The sequence below is a fragment of the Phascolarctos cinereus genome, unplaced genomic scaffold, assembly GCF_003287225.1.
Source record: "Phascolarctos cinereus isolate Bilbo 61053 unplaced genomic scaffold, phaCin_HiC Scaffold_1;HRSCAF=81, whole genome shotgun sequence".
NCBI classification, from domain to species: Eukaryota; Metazoa; Chordata; class Mammalia; order Diprotodontia; family Phascolarctidae; genus Phascolarctos; species Phascolarctos cinereus.
This window is the reverse complement of record NW_027555514.1, coordinates 270,219,527-270,247,194: the sequence shown is the minus strand read 5'-3', so window position 1 is coordinate 270,247,194 and position 27,668 is coordinate 270,219,527. Positions and strand designations below refer to the sequence as shown.

The 27,668-nt window shown below is 39.9% G+C and overlaps 1 protein-coding gene across 3 annotated transcripts in view; it reads right to left on the bottom strand.

The window, feature by feature from the left end:
- ANO4 (anoctamin 4) overlaps window positions 1-27,668 on the bottom strand; it is a 415,292-nt gene that overhangs the window by 189,418 nt on the left and 198,206 nt on the right. For all 3 annotated transcript variants that reach the window (XM_020982322.2, XM_020982323.2, XM_078146765.1), the window contains exon 4: window positions 11,574-11,765. In XM_020982322.2, the coding sequence (XP_020837981.1) occupies window positions 11,574-11,765 (192 nt within the window). The remainder of the gene's footprint in view (window positions 1-11,573; window positions 11,766-27,668) is intronic.

Genomic DNA, 27,668 nt, shown 5'->3' with positions numbered 1-27,668 from the left:
TTCTGAAATCCTAGGAACCTACCTCTGGGATCAAAGGGGTTGGACTAAGTGGTCTCTGAGATCCCTGTAGCTCTCACTCTGTGATTCTCTGACTCTAGAATTCATAAGGTACCTCACAACTGCAATAAAAGGTTCTGGGATTTGGTTTTAGCTACAACATACCTAAACGACATTACATGTTTCACATGTTAGTCCAAAGATTTGGGGGATATCAAATGTCATTAACCTAAATGAAATAGTAAGGACTTTTAAATGAAATGAAAAGGGATTAAAAGAAAGACATTGAATCATAGATTTAGAGTTAGATGAGATCTTGCACATCATTGAGTCAGATTTCCCCATTATATAGATGAGAAAATGGAGACACAGAGAGGACAAAGTAACCTGCTCAATGTGAAACAATCATTAGAGGTGGAATGTGAACTTGTACCTTCTGACTCTGCAGAGAGTACATTTTCTACTGTGCATTCTGCTTCCTCACCAGAAAGGATTCAAACAGAGGCCACCTCATCTTTGTATTTATTAATTTTATATGTATATTATTTGTATTTCTATATGTACCTGTCATCTCCCCTCTTAGAATGTAAGCTCTGTGGGTAGAGATTCTTTCATTCCCTGGCCCAATGACCTGCACAGAGATACTCAGAGATACACACACACACACACACACACACACACACACACACACACACACACACACACACACACACACACACTCTCTCTCTCTCTCTCTCTCTCTCTCTCTCTCTCTCTCTCTCTCTCTCTCTCTCTCTCTCTCTCTCTCTCTCTCTCTCCCTCTCTCCCTGGGGAGACTGTAAGCTCAAGGCAGGAAAGGGGGCAGGAAATGTTCTCACTTTTGTCTCCAGCACCCAGCACAGTGCTTGGCACATAGTGTCAAAATCCTACCTCAGATGGTTACTGGCTGTGCAAACCTTGCCAAGTCACTTCACTTCAATGTTTGATCATCTCTGAATTACAGGGTTGGGTTCTACAACTCCTAAGGACCTTCCCAGCTCTAGTTATCTGATGCTCTGTTCTGCAATCCATTCCAGTGAAGGGAATGACCACACATGTGAGATCTCAGATCAAAGTATATATGTGTTCTTGCATTTTTATGACCAGCTCAGATAGCTGAAATAAGAAAAATACTTAGAAAGGCAGATTTCACACAAAATATAGAACCAGCTTTCTAACTTGAGCATTAATAAACATTGACAAGTTAGAAAAGTAAGGATTTAAATTTATTATAAACAAATGGAAATGCAGTTTAGTTAATCTTGGATTCAACCCTTCTCATTTTATAGAAGATAGCGTTGGAAAAGGATTTGCCAAGAGTCACACAATTATATCATCCTTGAAAGTTTGCAAAACACCTCATAGGCATTATCTTTTGATTCTTTCAGCTACCCAGTGAGATAAACACTATCATTAGCTTGCTCATTTTAGAGATGAGGAAACTGGGACACATCAAATTTAAGGGTGAAACAGCTAGTAAATACCTGAGGTAGGATTTGAACCCTGGTCTCTACAACTCCAAACCTAACACTCTCTCACTAAGCGATGCTACATGAAGGGGTGGGCCTAGGACTGAAACCCAAGGTGCCCGATTCTGAAAAATCACTTTTTGTAATATCAAAATGCCCTTGGTAATTCAACTGAATCCACAACCAAGACATTTGGCTACATCGCAATGCTCTGAATAAAACATTTTCATGGTGAGTTCAACAATTAGAGATTCGGGAACGTCGAAAGGAAAATAATATTTGTCTGATTCCTGTAACATTTTTTTAAATGGCTGGATTCCTTTGGTTCTGTTTACTATCTATGTGACCTTGGTCAAGCCATCTAATTTGTTTCTTGGTTAACTCATCTATAAAGTGAGGGAAGATGTCTGGGCTCTCCTCCAGCTCTAGACCTGAGACCTCCAATTCAAACTTTCAGTCCCAAAAGGACAGAGTTCTCCTTCAACAAATACTAACCATAGAAACTTAGATGCAAAACTGCCCTCCCTTCCCCTCCTTGAACAGTGAGAAATGAGGAGATGTGGGTGCAGACACAGAGTATTTAGTAGCACAGGATGTTAAGATTTTATTTGCTTTCTAATACCTCATGGTTTATGCTTTCTAAAGGGAAAAACAGCAGGATGCTGTACAGAAAGTGGACATCTGAATTAGGAAGACCTGGGTTCAAGTTCCACTTCTGAAATTCACTGGCTGGGTGACCCTGGGCAAATTACCTAAGCTCTCAGTTCCCTAGAACATAATATTCTTTACAGAAAGGCCCTACACTGATCAACTTGCAATCTCTCTTGCTTTGTCCTATAAAAGCTTCTTCTGTTTTTCTCCATCATTAACTTCCTCTGCACCTTTGAAGTCATAACCAAGGATTTTCATTCCCTCTACATCATCCTTCATCTCCCACCTCCACCACTTTGTACTGGCTGTCCCTCATGCCTGGAATGTTCTCTTTCTTCACGTATTTTTTAGATTCTCCAGCTTCCTTTAAGACTCAGTTCACAGGCCACTCGGTATCTATTTTTATATGCCTTGTATAAAATTTTTGAGGTCCAAGATGCCTCTCTTATTAGAATATAAGCTCCTATAGGGCAAAGACCATTTTTACTTTTTCTTTCTATGATCAGCACTTAGCATGGTACCTGGCACACAGTAGGTGCTTAATAAATGTTAGCTGATGAAGTTCAGAAAAACAAGAACTATTTCTTCCCACCATCCAGGTCACACTTTGTCCTCTCCGTGCACTTTCCTTGATAAAGGGAAAAGGAAATGCACATGTCTAAAGAGAGAGTTTAGAGTGTATTTTTAGAAACCACAATTTTGTTACTCAGCAAATAATAGCATGGAAAACCGATCCTGATGTGCACATTGGTCCAGGTTAAAAATATCCCATTTTTTTCCCTAAGCGTCCCCCACCCCACTCCCTTCTTGCTAGGCTCCTATCACACATGTAACAAAATAGGAAGAGAGATTCAAATGAAGCCAGTGAAGGTTGATTAGTGTTATTTCTAAACCAGAGGGCAAAGTGTCCTGACACACATTGCATTCACCTTCAAACTGGGTAGAACATTTGTACTGAACTACAAAGCAAACTCCATTCCCTTTTGTCCACAAGATTTCAAAGTTTCTTGGGAGGCTACAGGTTCCAGCACTGTGGGAAATCACTGTCCAGGGAGAGGAACTGAAACATCATTTCCTGCAAGGTCAATGCCTCAGAAGATCATGGTGGGGACAGAGCTTCCCTTCCTGTCCCTGACCTTTTTCACCTCCCTCTATCCTTTTCCCTTTTTTTCTTTCTTTTGAATTGAAAAATCCTAAAAAAGTACAAATACCTTAATACAGAAAGGAGCAAAAAAAGAGGATTGTAAATGAAACTATGAATTTCTGTAACTGGAGCTTACTGGCTCTCTGACCCTGGGTAAGTCATTTAATGTTTCTCAGCTTTGGTTTTTCCATCTGTAAAATGGGGATAATTATAGCAGGGTTGTTGTGAGGCTCAAATAAAATATGTAAAGAATTTTGCAAACCTCAAAGGACTATAGAAATGTTGGCTATTATTATGTAGGATTTTAAAAGAAATGGTAATTTAAATTTCACACAGTGGTAACAAAATTGCTCTGTTTCTTTGTGCCCCCTTCTGAAGTGTCAAAAAAGAAAGACAAAGGTGGGGGGAAGAGGGGGAGAGAGGGAAGGAGAGACAGAGAGAGAAGGAAGGAGAGAAAGAGAAGAAGAGAAAGACAGAGAGAAAGAGAGAAAGAGAGAGAGAGAAAGAGAAAGAGGGAGGGGGGAGAGAGAAAGAGAGAAAGAGGGAAGGGGGAGGAAGAGGGGCAGAGAGAGAGCACATTAAACCTTCATTCCTTTCCTCTACCATTACTTCCTTCTTCCATCTCTCTCTTCACGGCACCTCCTCTTCCTCAAAATGGGACAGGGTATCTGATGTTAAACAGCTGTGATGCAGTGAGTTAAGCGGGGAGAATGTACACTGTATTCAGGGGCAGAAGGACTGGTGGCTGGGCATTCTCCTGGGCATGGGAACCAAGTGGTTACTGCTAGGCACTGAGAACCAGGGGTCTATTGAAGATACAGGCAAACTTCCACAGTCTTCCCCTCTCCTGCTCCTGCCAATTCCTTAGTAGAATTATCAGCCCGGCATGGGGCAACCAGCTTAGAGTGACAAGACCACTAGCAGAGCAGCATGGAAGGAGGATGTGTCCCGAATCCCTGGGGCTAGTCCTCAGCATAGCCTGTTTGGTTACTCCTGTACACTTATGTCTTTTCTGATCTCAATCCTAAGAACTCCCTTGGGCAGCATATTGTAAATGGGTAAGACACTGGACTTGGAGTCAGGAGAATCTGGGTTCAAACTGAGCGATCACTTAAGTTCACTTATGCCTTGGTTCTCCTCATCTGCAAAATGATGGGAGTGGGGGTGGGGCTCAACAGTCACTTCCAACTCTGACACAAGAACTCTGTTCCATTAATTGGTCAAGTGTTTCCAGGAACAGGTCATGGTGCTTCAGACCCTAGAGTGGCTACATGATCTTGGGAAAGTTATTTTTTCTTGGGGTCTTAGTTTCTTCATCTGTACAAAAAGGGCCTGCATTTGGTCATGTCTAAGATGACCTCTAGCCACCCCCCAAAAAAACCCTGTGAATTTGACAAGAATAGAAGAAAAGCCCATTATTGAAAGAGGTGTAATTTTGCAGAAATAAAATATAAGTAACATAAGCTTACTGTGCCTCAGTTTCTTCATCTGTAAAATGGGAATTGGAACAGATGGCCTCAAAGGTCTCTGCTAGTGTAAACCCATATTGCTCTTCTACTATGATTATAATTATTCAATGATTACTATTTTACTTAAAAGGAAATAAGTAGTAGAAAGCCACTATAGAAGTTGCTGACAGAGCAGAGGAAGACTTCAGTGGAGATGGCTGTTAAGTTGCAAAAGATGATGTTCAAGAAGAAACCTCATTTATATAGACTAAAACATGAAGAGTATATCAGAGAGAAATGTGCAAATCTTAACTGGAGGAGGTAATTTGACCTCATTGCTGTCACCGAGATGTTGTGAGATATGATCCACGACTGGAACTCAGCAATGGAATAGCCAAAAGGAAGGGAGAATGGAGTGGCATTGGATATAAAGAAGTACTCGTATGAGAGAGCATGGAGGTGTGTATGCTCAGAGGGAGAAAGACAACAATTTACAGTAGCCGGAGTATATTACAGAGCACCCAGTCAGAAGGAATATATAGATGATGAGTTAGGGAAACATCAAAAACCTGGCATGGAAGCAAGATACAGTAGCAATGGGAGGCTCCAACTCTCTCGATATCTCTACAGATGATGTTATTGATTTGTCTTAATAGTAATTTCACTCTTCCACAGAAGAGGTAATGAGGGAAAATGTTCTTCTGGACCCAATTTTGATCACGAAGGGGGAACGAACTGCCGAGGTAGAAATGATGGAATTCTTGGGAGGCACTTGATCTCAGAGTTCCTGATAGATGAGGAAGCAAAGCTAGATTCGCCTTAGATGTAGGTTCACCCTAGATCTGGGGAGAGCAAGTTTAAAAGGAGGCAATTCAGTGGCACGGTGGATAGTGCCAGTCCCGGAGTCAGGAAGATTCATCTTCCTGAGCTCAGATCTAGATGTGTGACCCTGGGCAAGTCACTTCACCCTGTCTGCCTTGGTTTCCTTATCTGTAAAATGAGCTGGAGAAGGAAATGGCAAACCACTCCAGGATTTTGCCAAGAAAACCCCAAATGGGGTCAGGAAGAGTCAGACGTGATTGAACTGACTGAACAATAATCAATCAGAGTCGATGGAAAATATGAGAACGTGTGCGAGAAGGTACAACTTGCTGACTGTAATTTTCATTCTGGTTTTCTCTGTCAAAGAAAACAATCCTGAGAGAGGGAACGGTAGAAAAAAGTGCCTACTGTGTGCCAGCCAAAGAATGATCTAATAGTTCTTATGAATAATAGGATCCAATATAATACATTACAATAACCTGTAAACTCCTTGAGGATAGAGGGTGTTTTAATACTGCCTCAGTAATGCCTACCACATGGGAGGCACTTAATGAAGGCCTATTCAATCACTAAGAACCTGTTGTTTCATCTCTCATAAAACAGAAGCATTATACTGTGAGCCAGATGTTCAAGTGTGAATGTTTTACTAAGATCTTGCACAGCATGGCACAGTAGATGTCAGGAAGACCTCAGTTCAAATCTTGCTTCAGACACTTACTAGATTAATGATCCTGGGTAAATCATTTCACCTTTCCAAGCCTCAGTGCCTTGATTTGAAAAATGGGGTTAATAATGACTTCTACCTTACAAGGCTGTTGTGATGATCCGTGAGATGATGAAAGTGCAGCCCTCAACCAACCCTAATGTGGTCTAAAGCACAGGTCTGCCCACGTCATTTCCCTGCTCAGTAAACTCCATTGGCTTCCTCTCATCCCCAGGATCAAATCTTACATGTGGCATTCAAAGTCCTTCACAGTCTGGCCCCCCTCCTAACTTTCCAGTCTCTTTACTTCTTCAGTTACCAATTATACTTTGCCATCTACTTGCCCTCCACTGTGACAACAGCCTCCTTGCTGTTCCATGAACAAGACACTCCACCTCTCAGCTCTGGGTATTTTCTCTGGTCTCCTCCTTGCCTAGAATACTGTCCCTCCTTATCTCCACCTTCTGGCTTCCCTTATTTCCTTTATGTTCAAGTCGCAGCTAAAAAGCAGGGAGCCTTTCCCCACTCCTCTTAATTCTAATGTCTTCCTTCTCCCATTCCTTATTTATCCTGTATATAACTTGCTTGTAGATATTTGTTTGCTTTCTGTCTTCTCTGCTAAACTGTAAGCTCCTGGAAAGCAGGGATAATCTTTTGCTTTTCTTTGTATCTCCAGCGTTTAGGAGAGTGCCTGGCACATAGTAGGTGTTTAACAATCACTACTAACAATCACATGGCACCTACTATGTGCCAGGCACTGTGCTGAATGCTTTCCAATGATTATCTCATTTGGTCCTCACAACAACCAATATCCTCTCACTTTATTCTCACAGCAATGCTGGGAGCTAAGAAACGCATACTGACATGACTTTACCATTGTAACTACAAACTGCTATTATTTTATTAGGAGGAATAGACATTTAGTTTTAATGATAAAAGGAACTTTCAGGCAAAGAGAGTCATCCAACAGTAAAAATAACAGAGACCATCTAAAGAGCCCTTTAAAGTTTGCAAACCATTTCACAAACATCATCTCATTTTATCTGCACAGCAACCCTAGGAGATAGATGCAATTATTATCCTCATTTTACAGATGAGGAAACTGAGATAAAGGAGCTCAAGGGACTTGCCCAGGGTCCCAAAGCCACTAAGCCTATGAGTCAATATATGATCTCGGATCTCGCTGTTTAGTTCCAGCACTCTACCCACTGTGCCACCTAGCTACTACAAATTACATTCATGTTTTCTACTTTAACAATTCATTTATTGCAATCATTGAAAATCCAGGGAGAAATGAGACATATTCAGCTACTCCCATACAGGTCTCTGATTCTTTGCTTATGCTGTTGTGTTTGCATGGGATGCCCTCTCACACCCCTTTCCCTGCTGAAGATTACTGAACTGAATTCTTCTCTTCCCACTTTAAAGTTTAATATTCATGCCATGTGCTATAGGAAGCCTTCCCTGACTCTCCATTCTGAAGTGGATAATGACTTTGACTTTCTTGAACTAACAGAGTGATGGGCTCACATCTCTCTTGTGCAGTTATCACAGGTTACTTTGGATTGTATTCATTTGCATTGTGGCATATTTCCCTTTATTAGGTTGTAAACTCCAGGAAAGCAGGGACCAGGTCAAAAACCAGAGATGTAACTAAAATGTTTTCTTCTTCTGGGGCAAAAATAGTTGTAGGGCAGAAATGCAAATGACAATGATGGGAGGTTGAAGAGGAAACAGAATGCTCCCTCTTTTTTCCTCCATCTTTCATTGGCTGGGCCATGACCCTGTTCCCTCTTTCTCTCTCTTTGGGCCACCTGCCCCAACTTCCATAAGGTCAGAGGTTGGCAGCCTATAAGATATAAGGACATTAGTCTCCAAACCTTAGCAGCGAGGAGTTGTACTCATTTATATCAGTGGCTGGAGCAAAGGCCCAGCTACCCTACCCTAGTTACAGTCTGACTAAAGTGTATCTCTTTCCCCAGTTCAACTACAGAGCTATATAAACAGTAGGTACTTAATAAATATTTGTTGAATCAGAGTGCATTATAAGTATAGCCATACCACAATAACGACGGAAAACAGAGAGATAGCCCAAATGTGGTACTGGCCTTTACAAAACATTAAAAGACATAGAGGATGGCATTTCTAGAAGGATAAGAACAAGAATTTCATAAGATGATAAGGAACGGATAGTTGGGGTCTCTTTAGTAAAGAGGATACCAACAGGAATAGTATCATATATCAATTAGATGATAAACATACAGAGAGAAGAATTAGAATCAAGATGGAAGGCAAAAGGAGGCCAACTCTAACTCAGGAGTAACATAAAGAAAAGCCTCTTTAACAAATTAAATGCTGTGAGACACAGTAGTCAATCGCTGTAGTAATCCACTGTTTGATAAGCCCAAAGACCCCAGCTTCTGGGATAAAAACTCACAATTTAACAAAAACTGCTGGGGAAACTAGAAAATAGTAAGGCAGAAACTAGGCATAGACCAATATCTTATACCATATACCAAGACAAAGTCAAAATGGGTACATGATTTGGATATAAAGGCTGATATTATAAGTAAATTAGGAGAGCAAGGAATAGTTTACCTGTCAGATTTATGGAGGACAGAAGAATTTATGACAAAACAAGGGATAGAGAACATTATGAAATGCAAGATGGATAATTGATTACATTAAATTGAAAATGTTTTGTACACATAAAGCCACTGCAACCAAGGTTAGAAGGGAAGCAGAAAACTGAGAAGCAATTTTTACAACCAGTGTCTCTGATAAAGGCCTCATTTCTAAAATATGTAGAGAACTGAATCAAATTTATAAGACTACAAGTCACTCCCCAATTGATAAATGGTCAAAGGATATAAACAGGCAGTTTTCAGATGAAGAAATTAAAGCTATCTATAGTCATATGAAAACATGCTCTAAATCACTACTGATTAGAGAAATGCAAATCAAAACAACTCTGAGGTACCACATCACATCTATCAGATTGGCCAACATGACAAAACAGGAAAATGATAAATGTTGGAAAAGATACGGAAAAATTGGAACACTAACGCATTGTTGGTGGAGTAGTGAACTGATCCAACCATTCTGGAGAACCAATTTGGAACTATGCTCAAAGGGGATAAAACCCTTTGGCCCAGCAATACCACTTCTATGTCTGCGTCCCAAAGAGATCACACAAATGGGAAAAGGACCCACATGTACAAAAATATTCATAGCAGCTCTTTTTGTGGTAGCAAAGAATTGGAAATAAGGGGATGCCCATCAATTGGGGAATGGCTGAGCAAGTTGTAGTATATGAATGTAATGGAATACTGTTGTGCTATGAGAAATGATGAGCAGGTGGATTTCAGGAAAAAAACTTGGAAAGACTTTTATGAACTGATGCTGAGTGAAGTGAGCAGAACCAGGAGAACACTGTACATACTAACAGCCACATTGTGTGATGACTAAGTTTGATAGACTTAGTTCTTCTCAGCAATGCAAGGATCTAAGACAACTCCCAAAGACTCATGATGAAAAATGCTATCCACATGTGGGAAAAGAACTATGGAGTCTGAATGCAGATCAAAGCATACTATTTTTCTCTCTCTTTTTATTGGGGGGGGGAGGGTAGTTCTTCTTTCTTGTGGTTTCCCCCATTGGTTCTAATTCTTCTTTACAGCACGACTAATGTAAAAATATGTTTAATATGAACGTATAAATAGAGCCTATATCAGATTGCATGCTGTCTTGGGGGGGGAAGAGAGGGGAAGAAAATTGAGAACTTAAAATTTTATGGAAGTGAATGTTGAAAACTAAAAATAAATTAATTTAAAAAACTAAATGCTAATTAAAACCACAATGCTCTCCTCTGTGAAGTAATGAGCTCACTATCTATTGATATATTCAAGCCAGAGGTGAGATGACCATCTCTCAAGGGTGTTTCAAAGCTAATTATTGTACTGGATGCTTCTTTGTGGCCTCTTTTCATCTCCAAGATGCCATTCTTTTTTGCCATTCCATTCTTCCTAGTTCTTCTGTGCCAACACAAAAATTTACACAGGAGTTCTTAATTTGGGGAATCTGAACTTGTTTTTGTAAAAATACCATGATAACTATTTTAATTTAATTACTTTTCCTTGTATTACTCTATGGTTTATGCATTTAAAAACGTAATTCTGAGGAGGGGTCCAATGTCAAAGGGATTGACAATACATAAAACCCTCTATTTTACATACAGAAGACAATTAATATGTTTGGTGAAGTAAATAGAATATTTGATAATTAAATATTTAAATGTTTTAATGAGCCTAGAAAACTTTAATAGAGAATAAATCTATTGTAATTTGGAATTTAGCTAACATTTATTTATGGGTCATATAGATGTACTTCCATAAAGAGTCCACTCAATATATTGGGTCTAATTGTCTCTCTTGAGTTAAGCACAGTAAATTGGATCAGATAATTCTGCCCTTAAAATAGGTGTTGGGGGGTAAGTAGGATAACTCAAAGGGGGCAACCAGGGATTTGTTCCAGGGCATGAAACTGTGAAAGACACCAATCATGCTTATTCTGCATCTTAGAAGCTATTAACCTAAGCACAAAATAATTAGCTCTAGGCAGTAGTTTCTTCCCTTGAGGCTGTACCTCAGCCTCCTGTCCTTGATCTTCTCCTCTTATTCTCTCCCTCAACCCCAGAGGTATCCCAGAGGATTATCTATTTCTCCTTTTCTCCAACAAATAAATTTGTTTTAGTAAGCTGATTGAAAGACATTATTCATGTTGCTAGACTAAAGCAAGTTATTTTGGGGTTTTTATGGTTTTGCTGCTTTTACCCAGGGCTGCAATTATTAGTTATGACTTGGGATGGGTGTAGAATTATCTCACTTGTTTCTAAAGCAGACAAAGTAATCAAATGATAAACAAACTCTCTCCCTCTTCTGCACTGTGGGATACGACAAGCCTGTGAGTCTTTCTGAAGTGTGGAAGAAAATTTCTACCATGCTTTCCATTTATACTTTTGCCACCAGAGGAAGATTCATTCTGTTTTATATGACACGCTGACACAGTCTGTATATGTGAGGCTAAAGGACATTAAAGCCTTCATTTCAAGCATCTCTGAAACATCTATCCAAGCCCCAATTCAAAGTGAGCATGACATTCAATCGACCTTGCCATTCACCAAGACAATGGAGGGCTAAGGAACATGCCAGATTCACAAAGAAGTACATTCTGAATGAAAGCTTAGCATTATGGAAGCTCAGCACCACGGCACTGCATACAGCTGATATGGTAGCCTCCCACTGGTATTTTCCATGCATTACCTGGATGGAGAATTTTGGTTCTCCCATTAGCGACTCCAGATGAGGATGCCTCCATTTTTATTGACCTTCGGACAGGTGGGAGTGAAGAATGCCTAACCACAAGTGGTCGATGGGAGGCTGGACGGCTGACCACACTTCGCCTTTGATGGATTTGCAAACGCTTTTCAGCCCCATGAAGAGATACACTTAAACCTGGAATGAGAAACAGCACCATTCTATTGCAGAGGTCAGCTTGAGATGTCTAAAAGGCAAATTGGTTTAGTTTTAAGTTAGTAGCTAGTACAAGTAAATTAATGTCATCAAGTCAAACAAATGCGCACTCCTTTCAAACTATTAAAGGATGCTAGACATATCAAAATTTGCATATAAGTGAATTTTAATGGCATCGGTTTTGTGAATGGCAATCCCAGATTGAGTTGAGTTTTGCAGGGTCTCTCTCTCACATACACACACACACATTCATAGAGACACAGATAAATTTACTTTTTATTCTGAACAACAAGCACGAAATAAAATGAGCATTTCCATATAAAGAGAGGTATAGAAAAAGTAGGGTAGAGCTCTGAATCTATGATGTACAGCTTGATTTTCCTTTTAAATATATAGTAAAAGCAATATGTAACTTTCAAAGTTCTTATGCTTGTCCATAGATATATATTTACATTCATTCACCTACCTATCCATCTACTCATCTATATGTCCTCTCTGTCCATATATTCATTCATCCATCTCCTTCCTAATCCATCCATTTACCCACCCACCCATCCATTCTTCCAACCATCTATCTATCCATGTATTTTTCTACCTACTGAAAAACAAGGTGACCCAATGGATAGGCCGGCCTTGGTGTCAGGAAGGTCCGTATTCCCATCCTACCTCTGACACAAACTCATCATGTGACCCTGGGCAAGTCATTGAACCTCTCAATGACTCTCTCAGGAAACTCTCTAAAACTATGTTACAAATAAGTGGCTTTTCTGCACTGGTATACAGTATTTCCAAAATGAGAATTCCCTAAAGTCAATGTCTAGACCAAAAAAACCACCCCAAACCCAAACTAGAACCATTCCTATTTCCACCTTTAACAATGGCTTATGTAGTACCTTGAGCATGGCACTGATCTGGCATTTGAGAAGCAGGGTTCAAACACTGTCTCTGTCCCTTAGGACCTAACATGACTTTGGAGAAGTCACTAATCTCCCTGGGCCCTGGTTCCCTCATTTATGAAATAAGGTGGTTGGGCTGTACAGACTCTAAGATTCCTTCTATCCCTTGGTCTATGAGCCAATGATCTGACTTGAATCTCACAACAAACCTGTGGCGTATTATTCTACCCATTTTGCAGATGAAGAAAACTGAGGCAGGGAGATCATACAATTATAGCTTTAGAGTTGAAAAGGCCCTCAAGAGGCCATCTAGTCTAATTTCACAAATAAGGAAATCAGAACCTAGGGAGTTTAAGTGACTTACCCAAAGTTACAAAGATAATAAGTGTCAGATCTTCTGACTCTTGAGGCAGTATACTTTCCACTCTACTTTTCCAACCTCTCATCTTGTTTCTGTCAAGGTATTTATTTCTACATATCTGTCTGCTTGTCTTTATATCGACCTACCTATATGTCCAGTTTTGAACACATTGTGTTTGTTGTTCTAAATACTCACTAAACTTTAAGATCTCTAGGTCCCACCCACCACTCCCGAAAAACCTAAAATGAAAAGGGTAGATGTAACTCTTCTTTATCTCCTCGTGGATAAACTTAGATGAGGCTTTGAAAACTGGAGAATCTGGGTAGAGACTCCAGAACCCCCTCAAGGGTACATATCCCTCTGAAAGCTAAGTGGGCACACTGGATCTTGCTAACTTATGGAGTTCTTAGCACTTTTATTAGTATGCCGTGGTTGTGCATACCGGCATATCTTCCTCCCTCCCTCCAGCGCAATAAAAAATAATAATGAGGAATTCAGACAAACACTGAAGATATGTATGAACTGCTATGTACAGTAAAATGTTGAGAACCAAGGAAACAATATATGTATAGTAATTACAAAAATATACGAATGAATGGATGTGAATGAAAAAAAAAACTTATTAAGGCCCTACTATATGCCAGGTATTATCCTAATCACCAGAGATACAAAGGCACAGTGAGACAGTCCCTGACCTCAAGGAGTTTACACAAGAATAGGGGGAAACAATATATATATCAGAGAATGGTTAGAAAAGAACCATGTGGAATGGGAGTGGAGCCATGGGGATGGGTGGGGTAGGAGAGGGATGTAGTAGGAATCAGAGCAAATGGCCAGACACGAAAAGTGGGCGGCTACACGGAATGTGTGAAATGGCCAGCAATATATGGTTGGTTTGTTGCCTTTATACTTACTGACTCACCAAAGAAGAAATATGAGAAGACATCCTCCCCTCTCCCTCACTGGGACAGAAGCTTAAAGATATGGCACCCTGCATTGTGAGATTGGACCTTTTTGGCTATGTTTGTTGGTTGAACAACAAACCTCCCTCTCCCCCACCCCCTTCAATTTTTTGTTATGAGGGATGGAATGCAGAAGGAGCTGGGATATATTGAGTGACAGAAAAGGAAAATAGCAACAAAGATTTTAAAAACATAAATGGGAGCTCTTACTGTGATTATCACTGTATGTGATATCACCGTATGTAGTAAAGTCTCATTAAATGTCTGGTTCAAGAACAATTCCACAGCAAATAAAGCAATAATCCTGTTCATGAAACTGACTCCCAGTTCTCTTATGGCAGAAAAGGTGACTTCAGTCCATTCACCTGCCCATCCATTGAATCAGCCTTTGTTGTGTACCTACTATGTGCTAGGCAATGGTAATATAAACAAAAACAAAATAGGATCTGCCTTCAAGGAGCTTGTATTATATTAGAGGAAACAACACCTATGCTCATAAGTAAATTCAAAGATAGACAAGTAAACACAAAGTCCTTTCTGGAGAGGGCACCACAAAGTAAGGGAGAGGGTGGGAAACAAAAAAGGCCTCAGACAAGAGGAATCACTTGAACTGAGTTTTGGGTAAAGATAGGGATTCTAAAAGGAGGAGGTGAGGAAGCAAATTTTTTTAGACTAGGCAATTGGGGTTAAGTGACTTACCTAGGGTCACATGGGTAGTAAGAGTCAAGTGTCTGAGGCTGAAGTTGAACTCAGGTCCTCTGGCCTCCAGGGCCAGTGTTCTATGTACTGCACCACCTAGCTGCTCCTGGGAGTATATTTTAAGTGTAAGGATATTCTGAATAAAGGTGGGGAGACAGGAGAAGAAGCACAGGGGACAAGAAAGAGCAGGCAGTCAAGTTTGGTTGGAATGTGCTCGTGAAAGGGAATAAGATGTAATAAATCTAGAAATGTAGGCTGTAAATTGTAAAATTGTAAAAGACTTGAAGTACCCAACAGAAGAGTTAGTGCTTGATTCATCCATCAATTAATTAACCAACAAATATGTATTTAGGACCTACTGTGTAATGGGTGCTGGGGACACAAATACAAAAAATGAAACAACTCTTTCTCTCAAGAGACTTACACTCTAATGGAGGGCTGGATGCTATATCTAAAAATATATACAGCGGAAATAAAGGTAAAGGCATTAAATACAACGTAGCTTATGATGGATGGCATGAGTAAGTGGGGGAAGTAGGAAAGGCTTCACCCACAAGCTGGTGCTTGAGCAGTCTTGAAGGAAGGGAAGGCTTTAGAAGGCAGAGAAGTAAAGGCATATGGGATGGCAGCTACAAAGGCACGAAGGTGAGAGATGGGGAAAAATAAGAAGGCCAGTTTGTATGGGCTGCTGGGGAACAAGGAGTGATGTTAAATGATACTGAGCAGGCAATGGTTGCATATGACTTCAAAAGCTAAACACTGATGTTAATAGTTATCCTAGAGGCAAAAGGGAGTCACTAGGGCTTCTTGAGCAGGGGAGCGATGTCACAGCTGTCCTTTTGGGATACCCATTTCTACTAAAGAATGCATAGAAACAGCCTAATTAGCTCACTGAGTGATATATCAACATTTCTTCCAAAGAAAAACATCTTATTTTTATTGTCAAAGCATTCAACCAAGAGTCTTATCAACAGAAACATTGTGAAGTCCCAAATGTGTTCATATCTTTTAACTTTAGAAAAGAAGAAGTTTAAATGTAGATGCTAATATAAGGAACATATGAAAGCTATAAATTTGCCTGTGAATGGGGGGGGAGGGGAGGCAGGTAGGAAGATGCATTTTCTTTCCCAGCAAAGACAGGTTTGCCTGGATGTCTTGTTAGCTTAAGTTCTCTCTCCCTGCCCCCTCCTCATCTTTGGTTTCTAATTATTCACTGGAAATACTGTGTGAATTACAGGAGGATTTATGTCAGTAGGAATAGAATTTGATGCATTTTGTTAAAATATACAAACCAGCTCCCCAACTAATGTTTCTACTATTAAAGTGCAGGCCAGACATTCCATGAAGAAAAACATACCTCACACTGGGAAGCTTCTATTCTATAACCTTGGCCAGCCCATCCTATTTACCTTGGCTTAGCCATCTTGTACATGAAACTTTTCCTGATCTTCCCAAAGGCTTGGGCCTTCTCCTACAAAATCACCTTGTACCTGCCTTCTTGTTTAGTTGTTTTCAGTTGCAATCCATTTTTGGTTGTTGTTTTTTTGGCAAAGACACGGAAGTGGTTTGCCATTTCCTTCTCCAGCTCATTTTATAGATGAGGAAACTGAGGCAAACAGGGTAAAGTGACTTGCTCAGGGTCATACAGCTAGTAAGTATCTGAGGCTGCATTTGAACTCACATCTTCCTGACTCTAAGCCCAGGGCTCTATCCACTGCACCCCCTAGCTGCCCTCTCTATTTTGTTTATACATACATGTGTACGCACACACGCACACACGCACACACACACACACACACACACACACACACACACACAAGTTGTGTTCCCTGCTAGAATGTATGTGCCTTGAGAGCAGGAACTGTTTCACTCTTATCTTTATATATCTAGTATTTAGTATAATACCTACACAGTAGGTAGGCTACACAGTAGGTATACATACTAGGTGCTTATTAAGTACATAGTTGGTACTTAATAAATGCTTATTGACTGATTAGCATTTGTGCATGGGGACTATCCAGTCACTGTGGGGAGGATGGGCAAGTCATACACTTCTTTGTCCCTCAACAGCTATATCTTGGAAAGGTATTGAAAATAGATAACAAAATGGACAGCAGGACTTTTAATGACACAAAGCTTCTTTCTGAAACAAAAGTCATTTAAAAAAACAAATTTTATTGATATTTTTTATTTTTACATTTTCTATATGTCCCAACATACCTTTTTACTCCTCTCCCAAGAACCATGCTCCATAATAAAGAATAAAGGGAGGGGCAGCTAAGTGGTTCAGTGGATAGAGCACCTGCCCTGAAGTCAGGAGGAACTGAGTTCAAATGCGGCCCCAGACCAAATACTTGACACTTACTAGCTGTGTGACCCTGGGCAAGTCACTTAACTCCAATTGCCCCCCCCCAAAAAAAAAAGAATAAAGGGGAGGTGGTGGAGATTGAGCTAAACTAACCAATACGTTGAAAAAAATCTGGCATTGTATGTCATTAGCATTTATATAGCCCTTTATATAAATGATCATGTTTGTTCCTCCCTAGGAGCTAGATGCTGTTCTTAACACCATTTTTAAGACAAGGAAACAGTGTGATTAAAGTGAAGTGACTTGCCCAGGGTCACACTACTCATTGGAGGAGAAATATGAATCCAGGTCTTCTGACTCCCAAGTCCAGCCCTCTCTGCACTGCACCTCCTAGCTCAGACAGCAAGTAAGCATGGACTATCAGTCTACAGACAGTTATGGTTGCAGGTGGCCCAACACCAGTGGAGAGGATGTCGTTTGCCTTTTTTCTTCTGATTCTTCTTTCACAACATGACTAATGTGGAAATATGTTCAATATGATTGGACATGTATGGCCTATATCAGATTGCTTACCACCTTGGGGAGGGAGGAAAAAAGGGAGGGGGAAAAATTAGAACTCAAAATCTTATAAAAGTGAATGTTGAAAACTAAAAATAAAACAAAAACAACAAAAACCACCAATGGAGAGTAGGCTGCCACAGATTCCCGTCAAGAAATTACGCATAAGAAGATGGATAAAAGATGTTATCATAAAAATGTATGGGGGCAGCTGGGTGGCGCGGTGGATAGAGCACTGGCCCTGAAGTCAGGAGGCCCTGAGTTCAAATGTGGCCTCAGACCAAACACTTGCCACTTGCCAGCTGTGTGACCCTGGGCAAGTCACTTAACCCCAATCGCCTCACCAAAAATAAATAAATAAATAAAAATATGACTACAAAAGTGGGCAGGCTAATCACCTAGTGTGGGGGAGGCCGATGGAGCGCCTGTACTCTCCAGCCATCGTCTAGACATCTGGAGGAAGGAACTCAGAACATCAGGTGGGAGCCCAGTCTCTGTGGGGAGAAGGTACAGGAAAGCACTGACGTAGACAAAGAAGGGGAAAAGATATGGACAGCCTACGATCTGCACCTTTGGAGAAAGAAGCCAAATCAACACGATCCTAGATCTATCAAAAGTAATTATATTTTTCTTGTTTAATTCATACACTTTTTTTCCAGCCCAGGAAGCCTATTTTCTAGCCTTATTCTTCCACCTATTTTCTGCCACTGGGTAGTCGGAAACTAAAGATAAGGCGGGCTGTGCATCTGCTTCACTGACAGATGAATCTTCCCAGCCTCTGTGGCTGCAGATGTGGTGCCTAAAATTGTCCAGCTGAGACCTCATATCTCCTTCCACCAATTGGGCCCGGAATAGTAGAGCCAATAACCATTCCTTTCCCCAACAGGCCTCCTGTTTCCCCAGGGTCTCAGTGTGAGCTTCGCCAGCACTTTCTCTGACACAGCGCCTTGAGTCTCCAGCTCCCCTCTTCTGCACACAAAACGACCTCCCTTGGTGCTCATTTTCCCATTGCAAGTTCAAAGCAAACTAACAAAAATCCTATTTTATCCATTACTTCTAAAAATTACTGTTTGAAATGAGAAACAGGAAGTGTGAATATACCTCAGTTTTCTCATGGTCTCCGAGGTCCCTTCCTCCCTAAATCCAAGATGTTTTGATTGAATGAGTCACTACTAACTCATCTTGAGTTCTCTGAAAGCAGAGACTGCTTTCCTTTTTTTGCCTAAATCTGTGATTGAAATGACTCTGGAGAAGACAGTGAGGCTGGTGACTTTGCACAGCTCTGCCTCACTTAAATCCAATCTACTTGCAAGTCAAGATATCACCTGCATGTTGCCACCAGTCCTCTTTGAGAAGGAAGGATGAACAGCAAGCAACAACCAATCTGTGACCCTATCATCAGGACTTGGCAGCATGACCTAGAGTAAGTCAATTTCTATAAGCATCTATTTCCCCACCTGCCAAATGAAGAGGTTCCATTAGATGGCCTCAGGGTCCCTTCCAGTTCTAAAGGTATGAACTGGGTTTGAATCCTGGGTCATCTGGGCAAATCACTTAATCTCCCCAGGCCTCAGTTTCCCCAATTGTAAGAGTAAGGGGACTGGACTCAGTGGCCTATTGGGTCCCTTTCAGTTCTAAATCTATTATCCTGTGATCCTTTCCAGCTCTAAATCTATGAAGCTATTACATTAAGTGTGACAGTGGTGGGGGATGGGAGGTGAAAGTCTAAATACCTTTTTCTAACCTGGATATATCCACTCAAGGACTTTTTTTGGTCAGAACTTTACTAATAATGAAGACTAGCAAATATTCTGCAATTTATAGTCTTACAGAGTTGCCAAGGCCCAAGAATATAAAGCAACTTGTCCAGGGTCTTCCAGTCAGTGTTTGTCAGAGGCAGGACATGAACCCAGATGGTTCAGACCCCAAGGCCAGAGATCTGCTCCCTAGCCATATTGCATGTAAGATCACTTGGCCTCGAAGGTCAAGCCCTCAGATGACAGACTTCTCTAAGCTGCTTGCCAGGGCACAGAGGCCCTGACTCATTCTGAGTCTCATCTCTTTCAACATCTATTATAAGTCTTTTCTTCTTTCCTCAAGCCACCCATATCATTCCCTCTCCTTTCAGTGGAGGACTCTTCTGTATATTTCAATGAAAAAAAACCCCACAAAGCCAACCAGTATGATCACCTTCTTCTCCTCAATCTATGACTCAAATTCCCTCTACCTCAGCCCTTCACTCCCACTGTCCTCTCGGAATCCTTGGCTTCCTTTAAGACAGCTCACACACTTCTAGGAAATCTTTCCTAGTCCCTGAAAAATGACTTCCAACCTTCACAAAGTTCATTCTTTCTACTTTGGATTTATCTTACTCTGTTGTTACTGTTATTTTTTACTTTGTCTTGAAACCCCCTGAAGCTATCATTCTCCATCTTTCTTCTCTCTCCTAGCTCAATTTGTAGAAAAAGCACTTGGCAGATGTTAGTTTTTCATCATTTCCTCACTTCTCAATCCCTTGAAGTCTAGTTTCCAATCTCGTTGCTCAGCTTAAAACTTTTCTCTCTGAGGTTATCAACATTTCTTTTAGTTGCCAAATCTGAGAGCTTTTACTCAGGTCTCATTCGTGATCTGTCTGTGGCATTGACACTGTTGTCCACTCCCCCATCCCTATTTAGACATCATTTTCCTCCTTCGTTTTCATAACATTGTTTTCCCCTGGTTCTTCTTCTATTCATCCAACTACTCCATCTCAGTTTCCTTTCAGAAGAGAAGAGAATAGAAAGGAAGGGAAGGCAAAGGAAGGCAAGGCAAAGGAAGGCAAGGCAAGGGAAGAAATGATATAGCACATTTTGGGATTTGTAAAGTACTTTACAAATATCACCTCATTTAATCCTTACAACTCTGGGAGGCAGGTACTCTTATTATCTCAATTTGGCAAATGAAGAAATTGAGACTAAAAAAGATTAAATGACTTGCCCAGGGTCACCCAGCGGATAAGTAAATGAGACCAGATTTAAACTCGGCACTTTCTGACTCCAAGTCTAATGCTCTACTGACTCTGCCACCTATATGCCTAGATTATCATTCTTGTCTCATTCCCTATGCGAGAGTGTGCCCAAGGCTTTGCCCCAGTTCCTTTTCTTTCTTTACATACACAACACCTCTTGGTGACCTCATAAGCTCCCATTGGTTCAACTATCATCTTTAGTCAGATGACTCCCAGATCCAAATATCCCACCTAAGCTTTTCTCATGCCAACAAGCCCCATACCATCAAATGCCTATTGGGGACCCCCAGTTAGATGTCCTATAGGTATCTCAAACTTGAAATGTGTAAATCAGGCATCAGTATCCTTCCTCCCACAAACCCTTTCCCTGACCTGCCTGTTTCTAAGGGAAACACAACCCTTCTAGTCACTTGGGTTTTCAAATTTAGAGTTATCCTGGGCTTTCCCCTTACTCATAATACATATCCCAGCTACCAAGCCTCACTGATTATACCTCCACAAGGTATCCTGCATCTTATTCCTCCCTTTCACTCACCCCACCTTCGCCATTGTTGAAGTCCTCATAACCTCTCACCTGGACTATTACAACAGCCTCCCAATTGGTTTCTCAGACACTGGTCTCCCTAGACTCATACTGGCCTACTCACTTTTTTCATACCCAACACTCTGAGTCCATGCTTTTGTAGGCAAAGATCGTCTACCATGGTTGAAATGCTCTCTCTCCTCATTTCCACCTTCTACCTTCCTTTAAGACACAACTCAAGTGATAACTTCTGTAAGAGGTCTTTCCCAGTACTTCTTCTCTAGGGCTACCTTACAGTGACTCAATATTTTTCTTGTATGTATCAACTTATTTGTGTTGTCTCCCATTCCAGTGTAAGCTGCTTGAAAACGGGGTGGTTTTTTTCCTTTCTTTTTATTCCCAGCCCTTAGCACCAGGTCTGGTATGAGACAGTGATTCATAACATGTTGTTGATTGATTGATTTTATGGACAAGGAAATCGAGGTGCCAAGAAAATTGTGTCTTTTGGTGATTACACATTTCACAAATAGTTGCTGGCTAACATATTTTGAAAGTCAATACCAAACCTTCAGCAATATGGCTCCTTTCTCCAATTTTCACTGAATTAGCCGCCGGTAAATATGAAATTTCCTCAGTAAAACCAAATGCTAAGCTACAGCTCATTCTTGGCATGTTTCAGAAACTGTGACTTTGATGGCTCTGCCTCTGCTGACACAATTTGCCTTGTGTTCATCAAAATGCTATTACTGTGATTCATAAGATCAGCGTGCCATATGAACACATGTACCTTCTTCAGTGTTGCACACTTTTTAGGGCTCTATTCCATGTGTTGTACGCTCTCATTGTCATTTCACAGAGTAAATTATCTTTCAGGACAGTGAGGAATTGCACTGTGAGAGCTATTAACCCTGCAACAAGACGTGCAGAAATGTGCAGGAGGCATGATATTAACCTACAGGATTAGAAATTTACATTTCTGACCTTGAATTCTTTCTTGGCTTTAGTGACTCAGAAGAATCATAAAATCTTTGAGGCAGATAGGTCTTTAGGAGACATTTAGTCCAACCTCTTAATCAATGGGCTTGATTAAGCATTTGATGTGTGCCAGACACTGGTAAACCGGAGACAAAAATAAAAGGCTCTCATCTCAAGGAGCTTACTCAGTGTGGGAATTTCCTCTATAAAGCCCTCATCAGGCAAGCAAACCCCAAATGGGCCCTACATTCTTTCAGTGACAGGGAGCTTACCACTTCACAAGGGAGAGCATTCTATTTTTTAGATAGTTCTAAACTCAATCGGGAGGCAGCTAGATGGCACAGTGGATGGAGCACTGAGCCTGGAGTCAGGAGGACCCCAGTTCGAATTCAGCCTTAGACACTTACTAGCTGTGTGACCCTGGGCAAGTCACTTAACCCTATTTGCCTTAATCCACTAGAGAAGGAAATGACAAAAAACACTCCAGTATCTCTGCCAAGAAAAGCCCGTGGACGGTATAGTCCACAAGTTCATGAAAAGTTGGACATGAATGAACAACTGAGCAACAGCAAAGTGATTTGGACTGTTTCCCAAAGATGTCCACCTTGTGGACATTTTTCCCTTTTTCTTTTTCAGAGTCACATAGATTAAGTTTAATCCTACTTTACATGACAAGTCTTTCAAATACCTGAAAACTGCAATTGAGCACCCTTCCCCTTCTGTCCCAAGACTTTTCTTTTCCAGGCTTCATATACCAGACTTTGCTGTTTCTCATAGCTTTCTATCCTTCTCATCATTCTGGAGCCCATTCCTCTCTGTGAGTGCTCCAGTTATAAATAACTCAAGTTTATTTTCATTTATTTAATGACAAACTTCATCCAAATAATTTTATTACTTTAGGGTCATGCTTTTCCCACTGAAAAGAAATTGGGATAGAAACATTCCTGACACTGCATTCCTGGATTTGCTTTACCAATACACTAATAACTTACCAAATTCTTTCTTTCTCATAATCCAAAGACTGCTTTGTTACTTTCCAAACAAATTTTCTTCTAGACACAAAGGACGGGGAAAAAAGCTCAAATACATAAGGTTTGCCTTTCATGGATCTTATGTCCATGAATTATATTGCCTTTGAAAAAAATTCTACTAATTTGCAATTCTACCAACAATGAATGTGTTTACACATTTCCCCATGCCCCCTTGAGCATTGAGTTTTGTTATTCAAGTTAATTTTGCCAATTTGATGGGAGTGAAGTAGTTCCTCAGAGTTATTTTCATTTGAATTTCAATAATTATCCACATGGTTGAAGGCCACTGCTTAAGTTACTGTTGGAATGATTAATTCTTTTTTTTTTTAACATTCATTTAAAATTTTTTAGTTCCATATTATCTCCCTCCATCCAGCCTCCCTACTATCCATTGAGAAAGCAAGCAATGATATCCATTATAGATGTGAAGTCATGCAAAACATATTTCCATATTAGCCATGTTGAAGAAAAAGTGAAAAAATATGCTTCAATCTGCACTTAGAGTTCAATGATTAATTCTCTAAATGCTCAGAAGGACTCAGAAAGGAGAATTTGGAGCTCAGGTGAACTTGGAAGGATAAGAGTAAAGGAAAATGGAGCAATAAAGATGTGAGAAAATGATCAGCACATATGGACATGAGGACCTGAAAATGGAACTACCCATGATCTACAAGGAATTGGATATTAAAGGACAAAATCCAGTCCTTATTAGATAGATTGTCAAAGACTGTGAATAGCCAATTTATAAGAGAAGATAGAGATATTGTAAGCAATCACTGGAAAACACATTCAACCTTATTAATAACCAGAGAAATGCAGATTAAAACCACTCCAAGGTAGCAATTCACATTCATCAAGTTGGCAAAATTGAGTCAAAGATACAAAACTCATTCCTGAAAGGGTTGCAGAGAAGCTAGTACATTCATTCATTGTTGGTAGAATTACATATTGGTTAAAAATTTTTGGAGAACATCCTGACAATATACAACAACAAATGATCGTACCCTTGGACCCTAACAGTCATAAAGAAAATAATAAATGTCTGTGTGTGTGTGTGTGTGTGTGTTTTGTTTTTAATTGTAAATAACTAGCAACAACTCAAATGTCCACTGGTTGGTGAATAACTAAATAAGCAATAAACATTACAAACAATAAAACAATACAGTGTAGTGGTACAGCAATATAAGGGAATATTATGATGTCATTAAAATAAAAAATATGATAAATTTAATGAAACTTAGACCTATAGAAAGGCATGTGAAATGAAGAAGAGGACAGGGGCAGGACATAGATTGATTGCAGTTATTTAATTAAATTTAAAAAGCATTTATCAAGTTCCTACCATAAGCCAAGAATTGCATTCCTAGGCACGAAGGATAAAAAGATAAAAAATAAGAATAGTCCTCAGAGGCAGCATAATAAGGTAGAAACAGTATTTAGGTTTGGAATCAGAAGACTTTAGAATTAGAAACCTGTCTCTGCCACTAATTTACGTGACAGAACTTAGGCAAGGGACTTAACTTCTCTGGGCCTTAGTTCCCTCATTTGTAAAAGGAGATGTTGACTAATGTTTTCAAAATTCTTGTCTACCTCTAAGTATATAATCCTATGGTCCACCCTCAAGGAGCTTGCATTATACTGGAGGGAAACATAAACACAAATAAGTGAATTCAAAGTATATGTGTATAAAAACATTAAAAGTAATTGGATGGGCATTAACAACTGGGGCAATAAAGAGGTGACACTCATTTTTAATCAATTAATTATCAACTATAATTAATTAATGGCATTGGGCATCCATTGTCAAAAATGTTAAAGGTTAGACTGTTGTTATGTGTAACTAAGTATAGGATAACCTTGTAATTAATACTGGTGTTTCTGCAGGTCTATTTAGTTAGACTATCAACTAGCATTTATTAAGCACCTATTACATGCCAGGCACTACTCTAAATTGGCCAGCATTTATTAAGCACCTAGTGTGAGTAAGATACTATATGTCTTCATTCCTTCCTTGAGAAGGAAAAAATCTTTTCTCTGCTACATATTACCTGTGTATAAGATAATAATCACTTTATCACTTCAGACAACTCATTTCTCATCTCTGGGTATTAATTTTCACATCTGTAAAATGAAGTATTTGGACTAGATGGATTTAATGGCCCCTTTCATTTTTAATTCTATAATCCTAAGGTAATGTATCCAAGAATTAGAGAGACAGGGGCAGGCAGATAGAGGGGCTTGGCCTAAAGATGAAGAATATCAGATCCGATGAAGGTAGGAGAAGGAAAACTTTGAGGAGTTTGAATCAAGCAGAAATAACTTGGAAACATATTTGGATCAACGAGGAAAGAGGATGGAGGCCTGCAAGGTCTAAATTATGCAAGGGCAATATTTAATTCACTTCAATGACCATGAAGAAACATTAATTTACAGAATTCTAAAAACTTTTTAGAGCTGACTTAAGAATACAATCCACTAATTCTGTACTGACTACAGCTTCCAGTTAATAATGGTCCAATTAGATTTCTAGCAAAGCTGATTAAGCTTCTGCAGAAGCTTCAGTTTTGGTCATTTTAACATGTGTTTGAGAAACAAGGTTCAATGAGTATTAAATCATGGAGCCTTGGAAGCTCAGCTTTAAAAAGAATGAAATCTACAAAGAATTTGTCTGAATAGCAAAAGTTTAGGGAACCTTGCTTCATGAACACAGATCACCTCTGGGTTATAACTTAAGTTCTAGGAAGTCACCTGAGGCACATAGAGTTTAAAAGACTTGCCCAAGGGGTCACTGGACATTAAGTGACAGAATCAGGATTTGCACCCAGGTCTTCCTGACTCCAAGTCTGGTAATCTATCCTCTGCATCTTTTATGTCTCTTTGAGGTAGACAATGTCCATTTAATAGAAACCATATGTATTATTTCTGTGATTTAAATTGCAAACTAGATCCTGGCTAATTTCATCATGAACTTTTAATAATGACTCGTCAAATTTTCAGTCATTAATTTCTCAGACTTTCAGTGATTTATTTTTAACATGCTCTTTTGGTGTGATTTAAGATTTAATACAAATGCCCTCCACCCCACCCCACAAATTAATATTTTTGCTGAAATTTGCAAGATTTTCTCACTATTAGTGAGAAATCATATTAGTGCTGTCCCTTCTGGAATTATTTCTCCTTTATCCTATATAGAGCCTGCTTGCATATAATTGTTGTTTTTGTCTGTTGCTTTCCCCATTAGAATGTGAGCTCTCAAAGGGAAAGGAATGTTTTTGCCTTTCTTTGTATCCTCAGTGCTTATAAAAGTCCCTAGCATATAGTAAGCACTTAATAAATGCTTTAGACTGCTGATTCACAATAAATGCTTGTTGACTTGACTCCTGGGTATCCTAAATTATTTTAAAACTCTCTGTTGGTGATCATTTCTGTGGTCCTATGTAAGTCCCTTACTGAAGTAAAAATCATTAGTTTAATTCAATGAAACAATTAATTGCCTATTATGGGTAGTGACCTCTACTAAGTCAAAAAGGGAAAAAAAAGAAGCTCTGCTCTCAATTACATTCCATTCTATTTGGGAATTTGACATAAAACCGTCCACCAATACTATTGGTGGCCAGACTGGGCAGTTAATGTTTGGTGCCACATGAAGAAATGGTATAACTACCCAGTTTCCTGGTGGGAGCCATGGTACTAGATGCAAGTATTAACTGTTTCCCCATGACCTTAGTATTGAGTTTTATAAACCTTGTCTTGGTTTATAAAAACATGATTCTTGATCCCGAGTCCAAGAGTACCCTCTACAAGCTCATATTACTTGCATGATGTAGTGAAAAGAATGGAGTCAGAGGTCATGGGTTTGAATCTCAGCTTTGCCACTGAGTGACCTTGAGCAAGTTATTCACCTCTTTTGACCTCAGTTTCCCCATCTGTTGCATTGGACTAGATTGTGATAGTGTTAACAGCACACTGGTTCTGGAGTCAGGGGACCTTGGTTCAATTGTCTCATGGTTACTACCTCTGTGACCTTGCCTAAGTCACTATTTAGCATCCATAAAAAGTATGGCTTTTTTGTGATAATCATAAAGGTGTATTATAAGAAGCATTATTAGAGAAATAGATAGATGGCAACACAACATGGGTTGTAGGACAGTGCATTGGCTTTAGAGCCAAAAGACATGGATTGGAATCCTGGCCCTGCTATTTACTAGCTTTATGACCTTAGGCAAGTCTCTACACCCATCCAGCTGTCAGTTTCTCAATCTGCAAAGTGGTGACTAGGATGAAGCAAACAGGATTTTGCCCAGGATACCAACATTTAGAAGCATGCATTTACTTCCTGGGGTGGGGTGCACTTCCTTCCTAAGGAGACCACCAGCTTCTCATCCGTGGCATAAGAAATACCTCAGGAGTTCTGACCCTACATTACCCCTGTGGATCCACCTTCCCCACTAACTTTCAAGGAGTAGGGAGAAGCAGACTGCTCTTCTTTCTAGAACACCTGCACTAGCATTTGGATTGTCCTCTGCACCGACAAGCACTTCAGCCCCAGGAAAACAAAGTCCTAG